Source organism: Urocitellus parryii, chromosome 5 (assembly GCF_045843805.1).
Source record: "Urocitellus parryii isolate mUroPar1 chromosome 5, mUroPar1.hap1, whole genome shotgun sequence".
NCBI classification, from domain to species: domain Eukaryota; kingdom Metazoa; phylum Chordata; class Mammalia; order Rodentia; family Sciuridae; genus Urocitellus; species Urocitellus parryii.
This window is the reverse complement of record NC_135535.1, coordinates 132,228,852-132,250,813: the sequence shown is the minus strand read 5'-3', so window position 1 is coordinate 132,250,813 and position 21,962 is coordinate 132,228,852. Positions and strand designations below refer to the sequence as shown.

General features: G+C 36.7%; 1 protein-coding gene across 1 annotated transcript in view; it reads left to right on the top strand.

The window, feature by feature from the left end:
- Positions 1-6,347: 6,347 nt before the first annotated feature.
- Positions 6,348-21,962, top strand: part of LOC144254933 (ankyrin repeat domain-containing protein 26-like) — a 38,501-nt gene continuing 22,886 nt past the window's right edge. Inside the window, exons 1-5 of the mRNA XM_077798927.1 lie at positions 6,348-6,407; positions 8,282-8,380; positions 12,865-12,938; positions 19,512-19,605; positions 21,688-21,780. Of these exons, the coding sequence (XP_077655053.1) occupies positions 21,711-21,780 (70 nt within the window). The 5' untranslated portion in view covers positions 6,348-6,407; positions 8,282-8,380; positions 12,865-12,938; positions 19,512-19,605; positions 21,688-21,710. The remainder of the gene's footprint in view (positions 6,408-8,281; positions 8,381-12,864; positions 12,939-19,511; positions 19,606-21,687; positions 21,781-21,962) is intronic.

The window sequence follows — 21,962 nt, the reverse complement described above, 5'->3', positions numbered from 1 at the left end:
CTTGTGTGGTGTTGTGCATAAGAAGAAACAGAGACCTAGTTTCACTCTTCTTGGTATGGATATCCAGTTTGCAAAATTCCATCCTTTGTTTTGCTTTTGCATTGCATTAAACATGTACATGATAGTTGGGTTCCTATGGACATATTCATAAACGTGTTTTTTTTACACCATACAGACCCTGGTTCCTGCCTCTTATTTCCCTGCACCCTCAACTGGCTCTAATCTACTGGTCTACCTACCATGCATTCATTTATTTAGTGGTTTTTGATAGATATACATTGAATTGCAATTCACCATGATATAATTTCAGGCTTGTAGAGAATTGTCATCAACATTCCCTCCACTACCCTAACTCTTGTGTCCCCCCAAAGATCTTTTTCTGCTCTACCAGGCTTTGCTTTCACTTCAGGATATCCATGCCTACCTTGTTCCTAGTAGGTTGCTTTACCTTCAGCCTTGATTGGAATCTTTTCAATGCTCCATATTCTCCTATGACTTATTGAATTGAGCATGGGATTCTCCACTTCCTTCCTCTCATCGAAAATGGTATAAGTTCATTCTTCAACAAATGCTAAAACTTGTTCGTGTATATACGCCTCATTGTATCATCCATTCAACATGTCGCTGCTGGTAAGGTTTGTGCGGCTGCAGACATTGATACACTTGTGTCTCTGATGGTCAGCTGAACACAAGAGAGGCGTGGACATCCAGATCCTGGGGTGGCTCCATTGCTTGTTTTCGGAGGAATCTCCATAGTGCTTCCCACAGTGGTTGCTCTAATGGGTGGTTGCCCTAATGTGTGGTTGCCCTATTGTCTGTTGTTTTGCATCTCTGGAGCCCAAATTGCATCCCAAGGTGAATCGCATGGGATCCTAGTGGTGTCCTGTCTTTTTCCTGTGCTTTGGTAAGTGAATTACCGATGTTTTACTAAGATCTTCTGCATTTATTTTCATGAGGATGATTGGCCTCAAGTTTTGTTTCCTGATGGGTCTTTGTCTGGTTTTGGAATCGGGGTGATGCGGCCTTCATAGAATGAGTCTGTCCGGCGGGTTCCCTCCATTTCTTTTTCATGGAATGGTTTCAGGGGCTTTCCCATTAACTCTTTGTAAAAGGACTGGTTGAACTGGGCTCAGCTTCCATCAGGTCCTGGGCTTTCCTTTGTTGGTAGGGTTCAGCGTGTCTTCAATCTCATTGCTTGATTTGGATCTGTTTAAATTTCTGATGTGCATTTGGGTCTGCAATGCTGGTTAAGTTTCCCAAAGAGTTTCTGATTATCCTCTGTATTTCATTGTGCTCTCCGGTGATGGATCCTTTTCATTCCAAATTTCAGGAAATTGAGTCTTGTCCTCCTGTCTTTGGATAGTGTGCATAAAGTTTGGTCAATTTTACGTTTGCTCTCAAAGAACCAAGTTTGTATATTGTTGCTTTTGTTGGAACCTTGTTTTCATTTCGTAAAGTTTGGTTCTGATTTCAATTATTTGCCATCAAGGGCTGCTTTCAGTGTTGATTTCTTCTTTCTCCATGGCCTTGAAATGTAATGGGAGGTTTTCTGTTCTCTTAAGGAATAAGATCCGGGCTCTGAACCTTCTTCTCTGAACCACGTTCCGAGTAACCATGGGTTGTGGGTAGGTTGTGTGGCTCTTCTCAGTAACCTTGAAGTATGGTTTATTTCATCTCTCGAGTCTTCTGCTCTCCAGTCGTTGATCACTCAGTCGAGGGGGCGTGAGGGGCTCCTGTGTTTTATTTCTACTGTTGATTTCTGATTTCATTGCATAAAAGTCTGATGGAATGCCAGGCATTCTCCCTAATTGTTTCCTAGGAACTGATCCTTGCTTTGTGGCATCAGATGTGGTGTGTTTCAGGAAACTATCTCTGTGCTTCCGAGAGGAAAGTGTCTTTATAGTGCTTGCTAATTCCTGGCATCCTGTGTTTTTCCTTCCCAGAATGCCCCTGAGGAAAAAGAGGAAGTGTGTGAAAATCCCCGGCAGTCCAGGAATCATGGTAATGTCTTTGAAGAGTGCCAAATGTGCTATTGATTGACTTACAGTTACACAGAGTTTCATGTGTGTTTTACTTTGACTTCTTCCCAAAACAGGAAAAATCGACCTCGGGAAACAACAACACCGAGCCTTGCTGGACAACAGTCCTACTGAGACTGAAAGAGAACATGTGGTTTCCACCCCCCGTTTAGTGCCTTCCACGAAGAAGGGCTTGCGTGATGCTACCCCTTCATCACCTGACCCCAAAGTAAGGCATGTTTTAATACTTGTTTCCCGTCCCCTGGCCACATCTTTGATTTCTTCTTCTGTTTTTTGTTGGTGTTTTCATCTATTATATCATCTGTTATATCCTCATAATGTTGACAATGATCCTACATAGAGGGCCCCTAACCTCAGGGCCACAAAAGAAAATAAGTGTCTCACCAGGAGAGGCATAAGGACAGGACTGTGCTTTGTGGGAGTCAAGAACTGTCAGGCCTGCGAATGGGGAATAAAGAACTAGAAAGCAAAGCCAATAAGTAGCTACTGGAAGCTGGAAGAGAGATTTTCATGAGCCCAAATAAACCATTGTTTGAGTGCTGACTAGAGTTTTTCAGTCAAGAGTGGGCATTGCTACAGCTGGGCCCTTTTGAGTTTCAGGAGTCAGCTCCATTCGGATTCCCATAGTGGATGTAGTAATAAGCATCCTCACCAACAATGTTGAAGCATTTCTATTTCCACATGATCATCAGAGTGTGTTATTTGTGTTCTCAACATTACCTTCCCGAATGGGGGAAGATGGACTCGCTGTTGAAATTTGATTTGCATGTCCCTCATGTGTGAAGACTGGGATTGTTACGACCTTGATGAGCTGAGCGATTATCCATGTTCCTTTGTGTACTTCGTGATCATGTGCCATTGGGTAAATGGGTTGTTTGTCTTCCCACAGCTCAGTACCTTTAGCTGTTTATGTACATATTATTATGGCAATCCACGGTCCAAGAGAAACTGGCAAAAACTCATCTCCTAGGCTATATGCCTTCTCCTCACCCTGTGAATGGTTTTCTTTGCTGTTCTGCAGATTGAATTTGGACGCACTCATGTTCACCCCTTCTTGCGAGCACATTCTCCCTTGCAATATTCCTCTTCCTGAAGTCTTATTTGATGCCTCTATCCGGAGGTGTTTTCCCTGTGTTCCTTCCAATGGCTGCCATGTTTCTCATTTGTTATATCTAAGTTTTTTAATCCCTGTGGTGTTGTGTTGTGCATAAAGAGAAACAGACACCTAGTTTCACTCTTCTTGAAATGGATATCCAGTTTGCCCAATTCCATCCTTTGTTTTGCTTTTGCATTGGATTAAACATGTACATGATAGTTGGGTTCCTATGGATATATTCATACACATATTTTTTTTTTACACCATTCAGACCCTGGTTCCTCTCTCTTATTTGCCTGCACCCTCAACTGGCTCTTATCTACTGGCAGGATCATGTGAGCCAGCATAGCTGAAAAGAGATGGAGGGAGTTTCAGTGAGAGACAAAGATGGATAGAACCCTGGATTTAGGAGTCAATTTGGTAGGCCTTGCAGTGGATTATTCCCAGTTGCGAAGGCAGCCTGGAGGCCCATAGTAGGCCAGACATATGTGTGGAATTACTGACTGCCTTCCTTCTGGTGTTCAGTAGCCCCCTTTCTTCCAAATGGCTTCATGGGAGATCGGTATATAGGGAGAGGGTTTTTCCCTCTGCTAGCTCTCATGCCCTTGTGGCAGCTATGAGTTCAGCTTGTTGGTTGGTGATATTGGGTGAGAGAAGTTTTGGCTCTATGATGGATGAGAGGGAAATTATAGCATACCCTGCTACTTTAACCCCTTCAGTATAAAGGAGCTACCATCTGAGAATCAGATGAGGTCCGAAGAGGGCGGGGTCCCTCAGAAATGGTGGTAGGGCAGGGTAAAATCATCTCTAATACCTCCAGGCATTTGTGGATGGGATCTTGTGGGGGAGAAGATAGGAGGAGGGTGGCAGGGTTTAATGGAGTGCAGGGCTGAAAAGAGATGGAAGGATTTTCAAGGAGAGACAAGGAAGGAGACAAGTTGAATCTGATGCCCCAGTCAATTAATGATGCAGATGGGTTGTGCAGGTATAAAAAACTGCATGATTTAACAATACAGTCAGCCTGCAGAAAGAAACCCTGGAAAAAAAGGTTCCCTGGTCAGCCACTAAGAATATGTAGGATAGAATTTGCAATACCCCATGTCTCCAGGGCCACACATGGAATTCCAAAACTATCCTCAGCTCTACTGATTTTTTTTCTCTTTTATCATTTTATTTTATTTTTTAAATTTTTATTTGGTGTTTTTAGATATACATAACAGTAGAGTATATTTTGACATACTATAAATACATGGAGTGTAACCCATTTCGTTAGGATCCAATATTTGTAGTTGTACATAATGAGGAATTACACTGGTCATGTATTCAGTTTAAAAAAGGAAAGTTAAGTCCAATTAACTCTATTGACTTTCTCTACTAACTCCCCCTCCTTTCTTTTTATTCCTTTTTTCTAATTCAATGATTTTCTATTCTTCTCTTCTCTACCCTCCTTTGTTGTGGATTAGCATCCACATATCAGAGAGAACATTCGACCATTGTTTCATTTTATTCACTTATTTTGTTTAGCCTGATAGTCTCTAGTTCTGTCAAAAGTTTTATTCATCATTATAGCTGAGTAATATTCAATTGTATGTATATCACATTTTTTGATCCATTCATCTGTTGAAGGGAACCTAGTTTGATTATTTAGCTTGGTGTTTGTGAATTGAGGGGCTAAACTTTGATGTGACTGTGTCACTATAGTATGCTGATTTTAACTCCCTTGGGTATATTCCAGGGAGAACGCAAACTGGCATAATTGGAAGTTCTATTCCAATTTTTCTAAGAATCATACGGTCTTCAATAGAGCTTGCATCAATTCACAGTCCTACCAGCAATGTAGGAGTGAACGTTTTCCCCACATCCTCATGAATATTTACTGTAACTTGCATTCTTGATAATTGCCATTCTGAATGGAATGTGATGGATTCTCATTAAAGTTTTATTTTAAATTTCTCAAAATGCTGAATATTTTTTTCATATATTTTTTACCATTGTATTTCTTCTTCCATGAAGTGTCTTTTCTGGTCCTTTGCCCACTTATTAATTGGGTTATTGTTTTTTTTCCCCTTTTTGGTGTTAAGTTCTTTAAGTTCTTTGTATGTCCTGGAGTTAACTCTACTGACTTTTTAGCCCCAAATTGAAGCTGTATTAGAAGTCATAGACTGTGTGATGGACAGTCTATGTAAATGGTTTCTGTTTTCCTGAGATTGTTGTAATTTTTTTATTTTTATCTCTGGAGGGGAATCTTATAGTCTCCCACCTACCATTGTGTGACAGTAGCTTACATTTTTAGGAATTCTCTTAATATTCCAATAACCAATGTGTTCTCTATCTCACCTGGTCTCTGACTCTATACGGTTGCACTGCAAAGTTTTTGCTCAGTAACCTGTGTCATCATGGATTTCTAAGCCAGTCAATTAGGTTAAATCTCAGGTCAGCTTCTGTAGTGCCATAAACTTCTAGACTGACATTTTTTCTTAGTATATATCTTTCAAGTTTCTTTTTTGAAAGAAAAGAGTTGCAGAGTCTACACAAACTTGTGTGCTATTTTTAAATGTATGTCACGAAATGTTTTCTTACTATTTTGTCATCTTATTCAACTCCTTTTTCTATCAAATGAGTACCAAAAATATGTAGTTTTCTAGGTATTTGTTTACCCAATTAAGCAGCTGCTACAATGTTCCATTTATATACAACATGATATTTTCAAAGTCTTTTATCATTCCAACTATATTTATTTTATCCCACTAAAACAATGCCTGTCATTTGAGTGTCCTAAATGTTAAACATTGTATTATAACAAGTTTGTAGATGAGAATTTGTGTAAAGGGTTTGTTCAAGAATATCTCTCTTCTTATTGGTGGGGAATGCATAAGTAGAGTTCCATGTAGTAAAGTTATTTCTTTCCTAAAATATACACATTAGTTAGGACCTTGTCTCTGCATATGTCTCCCTCTTTCCTTCCATGCTGTGTTAACAGAGACAAAAGCCATGAGAAGACAAATTATTCTTGTTCTAGAGAGCATATATGAAGTTCTCTTTGGAAAGGTATTAGTTTGCAATAAATTCTTGTCTGCTTTTTAAGTACCCTTGGTTTCAGTAATGGGAATTTAGATCTCTTCTTAATAAGCAAGAAGGAAATCTTTCTGCAACTCATTATCAATGTTAATTTTACCAGAGTGTTTCTGAGCCTCTTCCTCTGAGCTGTGTTGGCAAGTTTACTGCAGCTGAAGATCAAAGAGGTGAACAGAAAATAAATAAACATAAAGAAGGTAAGAGTTACATGTCCTATACAATTTTCAGGTTGAATGTTTACTTAAAGCATGTACACTGGTATATTCTAACACATGAAGGAAGGCACCTAATAAGTAGTAAGGAAAAAGAAATGAAAGATATATGAGTGGCATATTGGATAAAGGCTCAGCAAGACATTTCATTAGGAGTATCACTAGAAGAGCTGAATTATTGATTCCATCTTCAAACACCTTCAGATAGGAAAGTTAAAAAATAAAGAAAAGGATGTGAGCATTGGGAACAAAGAATAAGAAAGGGAGAAATGACAGAGTGCATAAAAGAAAAGAAGGTGGTGCATACATTGGTGGGAGTGAAATTCATGTAATACTTTAGGAAGATGATGGAGAGGCTATTCCAAGTGTGGGGAGAATTTGTGTGCTTCCAGTTTCAAAACTTGTCTGAGAAGTGGAAATTCCCCACACTGCCTGTATTCCTCACTATTGGGAAGGCAGCAAGGATTAAAGTAGCTGATCATGCAGAGCTGTTTTTTTTTCCTTAAGTGAATATGAATCTTTGAACATAGCAAGCCATACATGTGTGTAATTTGATGTTATTTTAAAATGTTGGTACTCCTAGGAGAGAGCCACATAGTCTAGCACATGACAATTAGGAAAAGAAAAATTGTACGATTTTTCTGGAGACATCAGGAAAACCACAGCAGGAAAATGTCCATCAAATAGTCTGTGACTTCTCATACAGCTTCAATTTGGGGTCATGACAGGGAGGGTGGGTGCCAAATAGATCAACTATGGGAATTGGAAGCTGATACAGTTCATCAGAGCTTCTGTTGCCTCCTCTGTCTGAGCAGAGGAGGTCTGGAATTCTACATTCCCAAAGGCTTCTACATGTGTTTTAATTTTTGGTATCCTGACCACATTCTATTTAGCCAAGGTATAGACTTCCTTTTAGAAAAATCTGGATGAAGATCTGTTGGATACAAGTTCAAGGAATAACAAGATCCAGGGATGGCTTATATTTTCTTGTTATAACCAAACATGCTTTCTGACAAATATGGAGGACCCAAAAGTTGAAGTGACAGAAAGTATAATTCTTTAATACAATTGCTAAATATGGAGGAAAGAGACAAAGTGGAACTAGTTTGTACAGAGAATGTAACATGGTAAGGATGACAACCACCAATCAAGAGGATACTTTGAAAATGCTGAAATGAAGGGAAATGAGGAAGGAAGGAAGGAAGGAAGGAAGGAAGGAAGGAAGGAAGGAAGGAAGGAAAGAAGGAAGGAAGGAAGGAATTAGCTTGGTAATTTAAGAAATGATAAGGAAACTTGTGAAAATGCATTTTGGAAAGCAAATGAAACATTTCATTGGAAGCAAAGATTAGATTATTCCTGTTCCAGAGATTATGGGAAGCCGGAGGGTACATTGGCATGGGAAGACACCTAAGTTATGCATTCTTCCTCTTCCATAATATGCAGGGAGGGGATATATGTTGTATTGTTACAGGAACATTGGCTGGACTTTGAAAGATAGGGACTATTTCCCCATGACTCATATTTTCCCTCTGATGTTGGTGCTGGCAATGGGTCCCATGGCCTTGGTCATACAAGCAACACATTCTGTCACTGAGCTACATGCTCAACCCTAGATAGATAAGTAGTCATTTCATTAAAATTTTTCAGACTAACAAGTTATACCACAGCAGAGTAATGTTGGGAACCAAACACATTCTAGAGTTCAGTCTTTGAATACCCAATTTGTTACTTTGAGAATCAACTACATGGATTTTGAAAAGTAAAGGATATTCATATCTAATCATTCATATATATCTTTTTATCTCTCCTTTCTTATTCCAAACTCAAATAATTTGAGTTTCTTCTACCTCATTTTTTAGATGATCTTGGTACATCTTCTCATAGGAATAGATTGAGAACAGCGAACATAACTCGGCCAGATGATGCAAGAAATGTAGGCACACTGGTGTCCAATGCAGGTATGGAAAAAGATAACTTTTTAAAATAAACTGTTATTCTAAAGATATGTATCTCAGTTTAACAGTTCACAAAGCTTTCTTTGATGAGAATTGTGTATTCCACTGGCTTTTATCACAACTTTTCACATACTAAATCACAGGAGAACTTGAGGGATAGGCTCCATCATTGTAATAAACAGGTGCAAATAATTCTGGTGTGTCACTGTTAGGAGACACAATGTTACAGTCCTCCTGCAGCGATCCTCTTAGGGCCAAGATTTTATCCTGTGGTCAGACTTTCTCTGCATCAATCAGCATATTGCCATTGGAAAATGAACACTGTCCTACTTGATTTCTGGTTATGGAAATCATAATCTAGTTTTGGCATTCTGACTGCATGTTTTGTGAAACCTACATTCTTGGTTGTGTTTTTGTGTCACATTTGGTTTTTTTAATTAATTTAATTTTTTACACAAATGGAGCACAACTTTTCATTGCTATGGTTGTACATGATGTAGAGTCACATCATACATGGAATCATACCTTTACATGGAGTAATACTGTCTGTTTCATTCCACCATCTTCTCCCCAACACACACCTTCTCCCCTCTCCTTCCTGCCTCTGCTCAACCTAAAGTTCCTCCATTCTTCCCTTTCCTCCCCCTGCTCCCATTATGGAGGAACAACCACTTATCAGAGAGTACATTTACCTTTTGGTTTTGTGGGGTAGGCTTACTTCAGACAGTATGATATTCTCCAACTCCATTCATTTACCTGTAAATGCCATAATTTCATTCTTTAAGGCTGATCTTTAATATTCCATTGTGTATATAAACCAGTTTCTTTCCATCATCTATTGAAGGGCATCTATGTGGGTTCCACAGTTTAGCCATTGTAAATTGAGCTGCTATATATATTGAGATGGCTACATAACTATGGAATGCTGATTTGAAGTCTTTTGGGTGTATGCCGAGGAATGGGATAGCTGGGTCAAATGGTGGTTCCATTCCAAGTTTTCTAAGGAATCTTCATATTGCTTTCCAAAGTGCTTCCACTATTTTCCAATCCCACCAGCAATGAATGGTATACGTTTTTTCCCAAATCCTTGCCAGCACTTATTGTTGCTTAAATTCTTGATAATTGCCATTATTACTAGAGTGAGAAGAAAACTTAGTTTAGATTTGCATTTCTTTAATTGCTAGAGATGTTGAACAGTTTTTCATACATTTGTTGAACAATTGTATATCTTCGTCTGTGAAGTCTCTGCTCATTTCCTTAGCCCATTTATTGATTGGGTTGCTTGCTTTTAGGTAGGTGTTAAGTGTTGGTGTTAAGTTTTTGTGTTCTTTATATATCCTGATGATTACTTCTCTATTTGATGTGAATGTACTAAAAATTTGTTCCTTAAATAGGTTCTTTCTTCACCTCATTGATATTTTCTTTTGCTGAGAAGCAGCATTTTAGTTTGAATACTTTCCATTTATTGATTCTTGATTTTATTTCTTGCACTTTAGGAATCAGATCCTAAGCTGACATGATGAAGATTTGAGCCTGCTTTTTCTTCTATTAGGTGCAGAGTCTGGTCTAATTCCTAGTTCCTTGATCCACTTTGAGCTGAGTTTTGTGCAGGGTGAAAGATAGAGGTTTAATTTCATTTTGCTGCATATGGATTTCTAGTTTTCCTAGTACCACTTTTCTACAATGCATGCTATTGGTGCCTTTGTCTAGTAAGAGATAACTCTATTTATGTAGATTTGTGACTGTGTCCTCTATTCTGTTCCATTGATCTACATATCTATTTTGGTGCCAATACCATGTTGTTTTTATTACTATAGCTCTGTAGTATAGTTTAAGTTCTGGTACAGTGATGCCACCTTCTTCACTCTTCTTCCTAAGGTTTGCTTTGGCTATTCTGTGCCTCTTATTTATCCAAATGAATTTCATGGTTGCTTTTTCTATTTCTATGAGGAATATCATTGGTTTAAATTGGAATTGCATTAAATCTATAAAGCGCGTTTGGTAGTTTGGTCATTTTGATAATATTAATCCTGCTTATCCAAGACTTTCGATTTTTATTTCTTTTCTTTTTCCATGTTTGGTGGGAATATTTGAGAAAACTTGGAAAATGCCAATGTTTAGTATCCGTGTTTGAAAAAAAAAAAAAAGATATATACAATTACAAAAAAATGATCTTAATCTTGAATGTTCCTACACTTATCCTTACACCACTTGAATTCCCAGAAATTTTTAGGGATTCAGAATTTGATGTTTTTAGACTGTAATATGTTAGAAAAATTCTTACTGAATTGCTGGACATTGGTGCACATTACAATCTCTTATTCTTGGGGTAAAACAAAAGTTGTCCCTGATTCCATGAGTTAGAGACAAGTTTTTAAAACTGAGAGAACAACTCTCCTTAAAAACCAGTTTTAGTACTAACTTGACACCAAGTTTATGCAGATAATATCATTGAACATTAGTTCAACTTTATGTATCTGTTAAGTCAGTGCCCTTATTCCCTGACTTGATTGGGTTTGTACTTTGAAATCACACCTATTTCATGTGTTTCTCTTTCCTGTACATTATCATCTTGTACTGTTTTTTATAGAAGGAAAGCAATTATTTCCAGGGTATTTCCTAAGAGCTATAAATTTACAGGTACTTACTTGTACCATTGAATTTAGTGTTCTTACTTCCTTTTGTTCTTTTTAATGAAAGGGGTTTGAAATCAGGGCCTTTTGCATGCTAAGAAGATTCCCTACAACGGAGCCTCACCCCTATCCTTGTCTTATTCATTGTTGAGCTTGATAGATCCAAGAATCAGGAAATTATTAACAAAACACCTAAATGAGTGTCCTGGACCTAGGAACATATAAAAGTGAAAACCAACCAAGTAAACACAAGCAACTTACACAGTCCCTGTAATTCACCTCACAAATCATTTGATACTTTTGTAGAGAATTAAGCAGATTCTCATTTACTAGGGAATCACATTTATACCTATATTCATTGAATAAAAACTTATTTTATACTATTGTTTATATTGAATATTTTTGGTGGGAATTTCTTCATTTCAGGCAGGCATCTTCTTAATGTTGCATATTCCCTTGTACTTGTTCATCTCCTTTCATTTATCCAGATGTGCCTGACATTCACTATACACATAGCATTTAGAAAAATCTAGCTCCCATGAAATTATGTTCATGAACCACTAAAGGACATGAATGGGCAAGTATTTCAATGTTACCTCTAGTGCTTTCATAATATGACTTTTGCCCAACTCTCTATCATTAGTCCTTTCCTGTCTTCCCTTCCCTCTGGCCTTACTCCTCACTAATTCCTATATTTTGGGGCAAGCACACACCCCATTTAATACTCATCCTTCTCTCTTGCTACTTCCTGTCTTGCTTGTACCCTTTCCTGCACTCTGGCTGGGCTACCCTCACCTCTTAAGTCTCAGCTCAGGAATACCTCCAGAAAAACCATCCCTGGCACCTTTTATTCATACTAGCACTACCAGGAGCTCAATCAACACTTAGAGGGTCCAATGAATAGACAGTTTACACCAGATGACCTAAAAGATTGTCCCTTCCAGTTAAGCAGCAAAAGAGATTTACTTGTAAAGAAATCGTTGATGTCTCTAGTGGTGAAATAATAGTAGGGAAGTTGATGAATTGGTAAAGTAGGCTCAAGGAAAGAAGCCCTCATTAATGTCATCATAAGGAATGATAGCCATAATCAAGTAGGATTTCACAGAGCAAACTGAGTCTCAGGGACAGAAAAGGAATACCACCTCAGATATGATTAACAGGGAGTTAACTGATAAAGATGTGAGAAGTTATCAGTAATTTTTGAAGCCATTAATGGTGAAAAGTAGATGATTCATATTCTCTATCAAGAGGTATAGAAGAGTGTATGGCTTGAATTTTATTTTTATGGCACTTTCAAATTTAATTTCTGGGGATTTTTTTCATTTGAGTAGATGAATTTGTGGATTAACATTTGAGATGTTTGTATGCATTAAAGCTGGTGACATGTAGTGTCCCACCAGGTGTTTTGATTAATTTCAGGATGAATAGAAGTATTTCCTAAAGAAATAATCCTAGGTGGTGCTGTGGAGCACACTACATTTATAGTGACTTGGGAGGCTGATGCAGACTGCTGGTAGGTTTCAGGCCAGTAGGGTGCTGGAGACAGACCCTGTCATGAAATAAACTAAAAAGACCTGTGGAATGACCTCCGTGGTAGAGCAGGTGCCAACCAAGACCCTGGGTTGAATCTCTAGCAATACACACACACACACACACACACACACAATCACAGACATAAAATCAAATGAGATTTAAGATAATAAAATAAGAATAAAGGAAGTACATATTTAACTAAAGATTATGGTCCATTAAAATTACTAATTGATAAAATAAAAAGATATTACTATTGTTTTATTAGACTATTGCTCTTTCTGTGCCCTCTATATTGTTTAATAACTGTTTACTTTTCTTCAGCAGCACTACATGTGGAAGTAGAATCAGAGAACCACCAGAGAAGGCTTAACGGCCCAGAAAAGAAACAGCCACATGTGTGTAATTATATATGGTTTCATACTGGTTACTATGCTTTAGTAATGTAGAGTAGTTCAAATGCAATTGCCTTTCAGAATTGATTTATATATCTATACATCATAGATTAATTTTTAATTTAAAACATTATAAATGGTTATGTATCTTAAAATGTGTTTATTTTCCATAGTAAAATGGCAAAACATTTATCCTTTGAAGTGAGGCCACTTTAAGATTATTGAATGTGCTCCCATTTGTATAATATCTGTAAATGATAAAGGAAAAAATTGGGCTTATGAATAAACAATTGAAATTAGGAACAAATGTCAAGTTGATGGCAGCTTAATTATACTCATTGTGAAAGAGAGTGGTCATTCCCAGTCACTCAAAACTTTTAGTTTAATATAACCAGTGACTAATTGCCATAGTTCAAGAGCTTATTCTGCTTGACTTTGGAGCATATGGAAAGGCAGATAAAAGGATTATAATAAAAACGCTAATGAAAATGAAGGTCATCATGCCTACCAGAATTGAATCTTTGTTATTAGAGTACAAACACCCATTTGCATTCAGTGTAGCAATTGATACATCTCATTAAACACTTTTATCCATCATCTTAAGAGGACAATAGAAAATGAATCTACAGATTCAGTTGTTTGGTAGTAATGAAGATTTGGAAGTGTCTTATCAATGCATTGTTCACTCATGTTGCCTTTTTTTTCTATGCTGAGGTTTGTGCTTATGTACAGATAGATTCCTCTTCCACTGTTATAGATAGGTCTTTTACTGAACCACTTTTTCCATGGGGTAGTCACAGGTTACATCCTGGTCACAGGTTACATCTCAGTGTAAAATCCCCAATTTAGTTTCCATACTCATTGATGTCTTTCTCACAGGAGATAACAACCATCAGTCAGTTTGACAACCTAACATGCAAAACATATATATGCTTAAAACAATTCTTTATTGAAAACAACCTTTTTAAACTACCATCTACAATGAAATGAAGTAAGAATAACAATCTAAAAGTAACTGGCTAAAGAATTTATCATTAGTAATAGTGCAACCATCATTAGCCAGAAATTAGAAGAAGAAAAAAAGCATGGGAGGGCAGGGACAGATAAGAACACATGAGGAACCCATCCAAACTCATTCTATGAAGCTAGTTTAGTATCATTCTGATTCCAAAACTGAACAAAGACACATCAAAGAAAGAAAACTTGGGACCAATATTCTTGGTGAACATAGACACTGAAATTCTTAATAAATACTGGCAAATCACATAAAAAAGTACTTTAAAAAGACAGTGCACAATGATCCAGAGGATTTTATGCAAGGCATGCAAGGCTTTTTTAACATTGGAAGTCAGTAAATGTATTTATCACATAAGTAGACTCACATGAGTATCACAATAAATGCAAAGAAAGTACTCAATAAAGCACAGCATTCACTCAGTTTTAAAATACTAGAAAAGTTAGGTAAATGAGGAGCATCCCTCAGAATTGTATGAGTTATATATATGACAAAACCAAGGCCAATGTCATTTTAAATGAAGACAGCATTCCCTCTAAAAACTGGAACAAGACAGGGCTGCCCTTTCACTGTTTCTATTCAACATATTTCTAGAAAAACTGGCCAGAGTGATTAGGAAAAAGAAAGAAAGGAAAGGGATACAAAATTAAAGGGATACAAAAGAAGAGCTAGAAGTATTTATGATTGCCTATGACATGACATGATCCTGTATTTAGAAGACCCAAAATCACCACTAGAAAATTTCTAGAGTTCAAAAATGAATTCAGCAAAGTAGCAGGTTACAAAATTAACAACCAGAAATCAAATACATTCCTATATTTCAATGATAAATCAGCTGATAGAGAAATTAAGGAAAATATCTCATTCATATAAGCCTCAAAAAATACATGGGAATCAATCTAACAAAGGAGATGAAAGACCTCCATAATAAAAACTAGAGAACACTAAAGAAAGAAATTGAAGAAGACCTTAGAAGACGGAAAGATCTCACATGTCCTTGAATAGGCACAATTAATATTATCAAAATGGACATACTACCAAAAGCATAGTACAAATGTAGTGCAATTCCTATTAAAATACAATATCACTATTTATAGAAATAGAAGAAGCAGTCATGAAATTTGTTACGAGAAATAAGAGGCCCAGAATAGCTAAAGCAAACCTGAACAAGAAAAGTGAATCAGGAAGCATCATAACACAGACATTAAATTATATTACAGAGCTACAGTAACAAAAAGAGCATGATATTGGCATCAAAACAGGCATGATGATCAAAGGAATAGAATAGAAGGCACAGAGATAAACACACAAATACAGTAATTTCACACTCGACAAAGGCGCCAAAAATATACACTGAAAAAAAAAAAACTGCTTCAACCAATGGCGCTGGGAAAACTGAAAATGCACAAGTAGAAAAATAAAATGAAACTCTTATCTCTCACACTGCACAAAAGTCAATTCAAGATGTATCAGAAACCTAGGAATTAGACCAGACATTCTTCATAATCTAGAAGAAAAAGTCTGCTTAGGAACGGATTCCTCAACAAGATTCCTAAAGCACAAGAATTAAAAACAAGAATCAATAAAGGGAATGCTATCAAACTAAAAACTTCTTCACAGCAAAGGAAACAATCAAGAATGTGATGAGAGCCTGAAGAATGGGAGAAAACTTTGTCGACCACACCTCAGACACGGCATTAATTTCCCGGATGTATGAAGAATTAAAAAATCTCAACACCAAAAGAACAAATAACACCATCAATAAGTGGGCAAAAGAACTAAACAGATATTATCAAAAGAAGAAATATAAAGGTCAAAAAATATATGAAAAAATGTTCAACATCTCTAGAAATTACAGAAATGCAAAATAAAACTATGCTGAGATTATATCTCCAATCAGAATGGCAACTGTCATGACTATAAGTAACAATGAATGTTGGCAAGTATGTGGGTAAAAGGGAGCATTTGGACATTGTTGGCTACACTTCAAAATAGTGCAACCACTCTGGAACACAGTACAGAGATTCCTCATGAAGTAGCAATTGAGCCACCATTTGACCCAGTTATCTCACTTCTTGTTATATATCCAAAAGACTTAATGTCAGCCTACTACAGTGATGCAACCACATCATTGCTTGTACCAGTACAATGCACAATAGCTAAGCTATGGAACCAACCTAGATGCTAATCAATTGATGAATGGATAAAGAAGTTGTGAGATATATCAATATATATGTATTTATATAACATATATATATATTATATATGTGACTTTATGATATTTGCTGGTAAAGGGATAGATCTGGAGACTGTCGTGTTAAGTGAAATAAGCCAATGCCCAAATACCAAAGGTTGAATGCTCTCTCTGATATGTGAAAAGCAAGAATAGAAGTTCAATGGATTGGAAATGGGGAATGAAGGGAAGGAAGGTGGGTAGAAATAGGAAAGACAGTGGAATTAGTCTGACATAGTTTTCCTATGTACATATGAATACACTACAATGAATCTCACTATCATGTACATCCACAAGACTGGGATCCTAATTAGAATAAGATATTTCATGCTTATATCAGTATATCAAAATAGATTCTACTGTAATGTATAACTAAAAAGAGCAAATAAAAATTTCAAAAAAAAAAAAAAAACCTGAGGAGAAAAGGAAATAAAGAAGAGAAAGGATAGGAGTACATGTGAAAATGAGTACAAAGCTACAAATACCAAAGAGATAATGCAAATATTACCTAAACTTAGAAATGTGACACATAATGTGTAAAAACTGTATCAAAATGTTACAGAAAGCAAGATCAAAAACCATAAAAGTTTAACATTGCTCCTTACTGATGTAATTAAGATACAAACACATTCTTCTGAGTCTTGTAATTTTATAATCCACCATTGGAAGGAGATTTCATGGGAGTGATTGCATGTCAATATGTTCCTTTCTATCACCGGACTGAATAGGTTAACCCTGGTAGTAAATCAGTGTAGGCTGAGCTCCTCTCTTCCTTTCCCTATAGGGCTTACTAAGGAAAAGTTGCCAGTCACAATAGTAATTTCACCTTCCTTTTTAAAAATTGCTATTTTTTATGTACGTATTTATACCTCAGTTGGAGGCATTGCTCTTGTAGGAGCTGGGTGCTCAAACGTTTTGCCTAAGGAGGCTGTGGACCATTCAGTACTACAGACCATTAGTCTTCCAGATTCTGCCTCACTGTTCCTGGACCCTTCTCCCTCAGGATACAATATACAGTTACTTTTATCCCTGCCATGAAGTTCAAACCACATATTAGAAATGGGCATTGATTTCCTTGACCTCCAATCTACAGACTGGCCATCAAATGGATTGTATTTCCTACCAACCAGAGTTTTCAACATTTCTGTACAACACTCTCTTTTCTTGGCTCAAACTAATTTTCAGAGTGGGAGCCCACCAACCCAGTTAAGAGAGATGACCACTGTGTGTTGGAAGATTTTTCCCCTGCACAAAGTGTCAGCCATGAACCTTTTCCCATTGTGACTACCCCTGAAAGGTCTCTCTGAATCTGTAGGGAGGTGACTAGACCCCCTTTCTTGGTGGAGGTGGCCACACTTCTCCTAATGTCTCAGAATATGGTGGAGTGTCCACATCTGGTAGATCTGGTCTCTAGTGGGGATTGCACTCACCAACATTTTTGGAGAGCTTGTTTGGACATTCTAGCAGGGGAGCAAGCTATCTATGTTGGAAGAATGGTTTTCCTACAAATGTTTAAGGTTGCTCTTAGATCAAATTGGCACCCTTAGGAAGGACACAGAATGAGCACTTAGGAAGAAAATATGACACAGCCTAGCAAGACAGATCAGGTGAATCAACACTAGGGATCCATGAGGTGGCAGATTTTGCACACAGAAGACTCTCACATCCAAGCCCAGGGTTTGTAGTAGATACAAATTTGATACTCACAGAGCTTGAACAGCATTTAAGTGAAAGTGCCCTGGGTTTTTGTCCCTTATGAAAACCACTTGACTGCTTCTCCAGCTGCCCAGAGTTCTCAACAGATCTGTGTCTCAATTTCTCTATGGGGCATGATCTGACATGATCTTGAGGTAGGTCTCTGCTCATCCAGTGAATTAGTGTATTAGTTTAATCTTGGAACTATAATTATTAATAATTAGAGGGGTTTCTGATCTACTATTCAGAAGGTGTAGACAAAGGAGCCCTGGTGAGGATGTTTCCCTGTCCAAGCATTAGAATCTGTCAGGAAGAACCTGAAGAGCCCCAAATTTCTAGTGCCAGCTTGTGCAGAATCCAAGTCAGCCTTTGCCTTGACTGTTCATTTGGCCTATAGTAGATTAAATTTTGTTGAGATTGATGGGTTTCTCACATTTAGAGGAGTTTCCCCTTTCTAACATCACTCTGTCCTATGCACTCCTAGGCTGTTTACTTTTTATGAGTTCTGTTATTATTCTAAAGTTGTGACCCAGTGCTTACCCACAGATGCCCATCCATGTCCTTGTGCATTTACACAAGTGTTGATTAAATTCCACTGAGATAGCTTTCAGGAGGTACTGAATGTTTCTACACTGCCTGTTTTCTACATGAGTATATATTTTTAATATTATTTCTTAATAAATGTTTTTGTAGTTGTAGATGGACAACATAACTTTATGTTATTTGTTTATTTTTATGTGGTGCTGAGGATCAAACCCAGTGCCTCACCTGTGGTAGGTAAATGCTTCACCATTGCGCTACATACAGCCCCAGCCCTGATGTTCTTTCTTAAATGAAAAAAAATGTACCCACTGTACCTAAAAGATAAGTACTGTTATCTAAATAAACAAAAATTCTTCTCAGTAGTTTATCCATCTCTTTGATTACTTTCTGTTTTTTTAAAAAATAAAATAAAATGTTTTTTTTTTAATTCTTGATGAACCTTTATTTATTTTTCTGTGGTGCTGACAATGGAACCCAGCGCCTCACACATGCTAGGCAAGCACTCCACCACTAAGCCATGACCCCAGGCCTCAACTACTTTCATTGCAATAAAAAATTTTGCAAAAAATATTTAAATTTTCCTAAGCCTTTTTTAACCTAAGTGAAGCAGCTGTGACATATTCTAATTTTAGTCCCACATGACATCCTCCAAAGTCTTGTCAGTTATCTTATTTTAGCACTAAAATAGTCTGTCATTGTAGTATTTTAAATGTTGAATGTTTATATAAAAAGTGTATCTATAAAATTATGGTAAACTATGTAGTTTTTAAAAGTTATTGGTGGGGAATGTAAAGTAGCTAGGCATACTGAAGTTGGTTCTTTGTTGAAACATGACACTGGTTTCTACTTTCTCTAAATATGTTTTCTGTGTTTCCTTCCATGCTCAGTGTTCAGAGCCAGTAGCCATAGGAAGACAAAAGTTAGGCTTCATCTTGAGTGCTTATATGAAGTTCCTTTCTTGAAAAGTTTTGGTTTTCAATAAATAATTGTTTTTAATTTTCATTGATTCCCAAAATGGTAATTTAGATGTCTTCAGAGTATGTGAATAGGAAATCTTTATGCAACTCACTATTGACATTCATTCCACCAGAATATTTGTGAGAGTCCTTCACTGAGCTATGTTGGACATCTATCTGCGCCTTCAGATCAAAGAGAAAAGCGTACAGTAAGTGGTCATATAAAAGGTAAGAACTATGCAGTATAACAATTTAGTTCCAAGTTCTTTGAACTAAATGTTTGCTTAAGACATGAGCACTGGCATGTTTTAATAACTGACAAAAGTGACTATTAAATAGTAAGGAAGAAGAGAAGTGAAATGATACTAAGTGGTATAACTTATTACTTTTCAACTACAGGTTAAGTTGGGAATGTCACTAAAGGAAATTAATTATTAGTTCCTTTTCTAGACATGCTAATCCCAGAGGAAAGTTGGTAAATAATAAAAAGAAAGAAGAGGAAATGGAGACTAAGAAAGGCAGAAGATAGAGGGAATAAATGAAGGAAAAATGAGCAGTCTGATACAATTGAATTCATTACTACTTTAGAAAGAGCATGAGCAGCATATTAAATGTAGGAAGAATTTGTGAGCTTCTAGAACCAAAACTTGTCCAAGAAGTAGAACAAAATTTTCCCATTCCTCTCATCTCCCTCACTGTTGGAAAAGCATTAGGGATTGAAATACCTGAACACACAAAGCTGTTTAATTTACCACATATAACAGCTTTTTGCATCTATAGTTAGGTGTCATTTTAAAGTGTTGCTATTTCCTAGGACAGGATCATATAGTCCAGTACTAGATAATGGAGAAGAAATTGTAAGATTATTTATGGAAAGACAAGAAAATCACAACCTGATAAAATGTTCATTAGACAGTTTGTGACTTCTTATACAGTTTCAACTTGGGGGGTGTGATAGGGAGGAACATGAGGCTAGATTTCACACACACACAAAAAAGAGAGAAGTTAGAGGAAGTGAAGGCAGATTCAGTACAGACCAGAGATTCTCAATCTTTAATGAATCATCTCTGTGTGTGTGGGGGGGGCATGTTAAAATTGCACATTGTGAATAATTAGGATGGTGGTTCTACATTTTGAATACATTGTAAGGTGATTGCAGTAGTTCTGGTTTCCAGATCTCATTCTAATTAGCCCCAGTGTACCTTTAAAGAAATCTGGAAGAAGGGCCTTGGAATAATAGTTGAAGATATAGTAAGATCAAGGCAGAAAAAAAGCTTGCTTTTATATCTATGCATGTTCCTTGTCAAGAGGAAGGGGGGAAAGATGCAGTAGTAGAAGTTATAAGCCTCAGATGCTATTGCTAAATGAACAGGGAGGAAGAAAGTAATGGGAATAATCCAAAGAATGTAAAATGGAAAGTATCAAAACAACCAGTCTAGAGATTGTTTTTTTAAAAGCAGAATGGCAGCATAAATAAGGAAGGAAAGAAAAAATGTAAGCTAATTAACTTGGAACTTAATGATGAGGAAATTTGATAAAATTTAATTCATGTGGCTTCAGTATATTTCTTCCCTTTTAATCCAAATATTAGGTTATGGCTGCTACAGACATTATTGGAAGCAGGAGGAATTGTTGGGATTGGAGTAACAGGGACATATATTTCATTGATATTAGCTACTCATATGAGACTTATGTTGTCATAAGAGCATTGACTGTTTTTGAAATGATAGCTAATTGTTCCCCTAGTATTTTTTACCTCCTTTTTTATTGGGGCTTGGGATGGAACCCCTGCCATTGGTCTTGATAGGAATGAACACTGTTACTGAGCTACATCCCATCCTTGGTAATATAACCTACTTTTTTCTTATAACTTTTAGTTGTGATTGACAAAATATACCTTTTTCTTTCTTTCTTTCTTTCTTTCTTTCTTTCTTTCTTTCTTTCTTTCTTTCTTTCTTTCTTTCTTTCCTTATTATTAGGTGCTAAGGATCAAATTCAGTGGCTCACATGTGCTAGGCAACTACTCTACCACTGAGCTACAACCCCAGCCCTATAACCTAATTTTTAATGAGATAGTCATTTTACTAAAATCTTTTAAAGACTGAGAAGATACACCACACCAGAGTAATGCTGGAAACAAAATAAATTAGAGAGTTTATTCCTTGAATACCAAAATTATTACTTTGAATATCAATCATGCTGATTTTGAAATATAAAGGGTATTGATATCTAATTCTATGACTGTATTTACTGCTTTCTTTTTGATTATCATATTCTAAAATTGTAAGATTACTATATATAATTTCTTAGGTGAAGTTCCTACATCTTCTTACATGAGTGCATCAAGTGGCCTGAAAATTTACATTTACATAAGAAATGTAAATGCATCAGGATCCCGTGAGGGTATGTAAAATCAAGAATATTTTTTTAGTGAACAGTTTTTCTCAAAGCAAATAGCTAAACTGATCAATTGAGCAAATTTTCTTTAATGAGAAGTGTATATTCATTCCATCAGGCTTTTAGCATACTTTGTACTTCTTAAATTGCAGGACAGTTTGAGGAATATGTTCCATACCTGTAATATA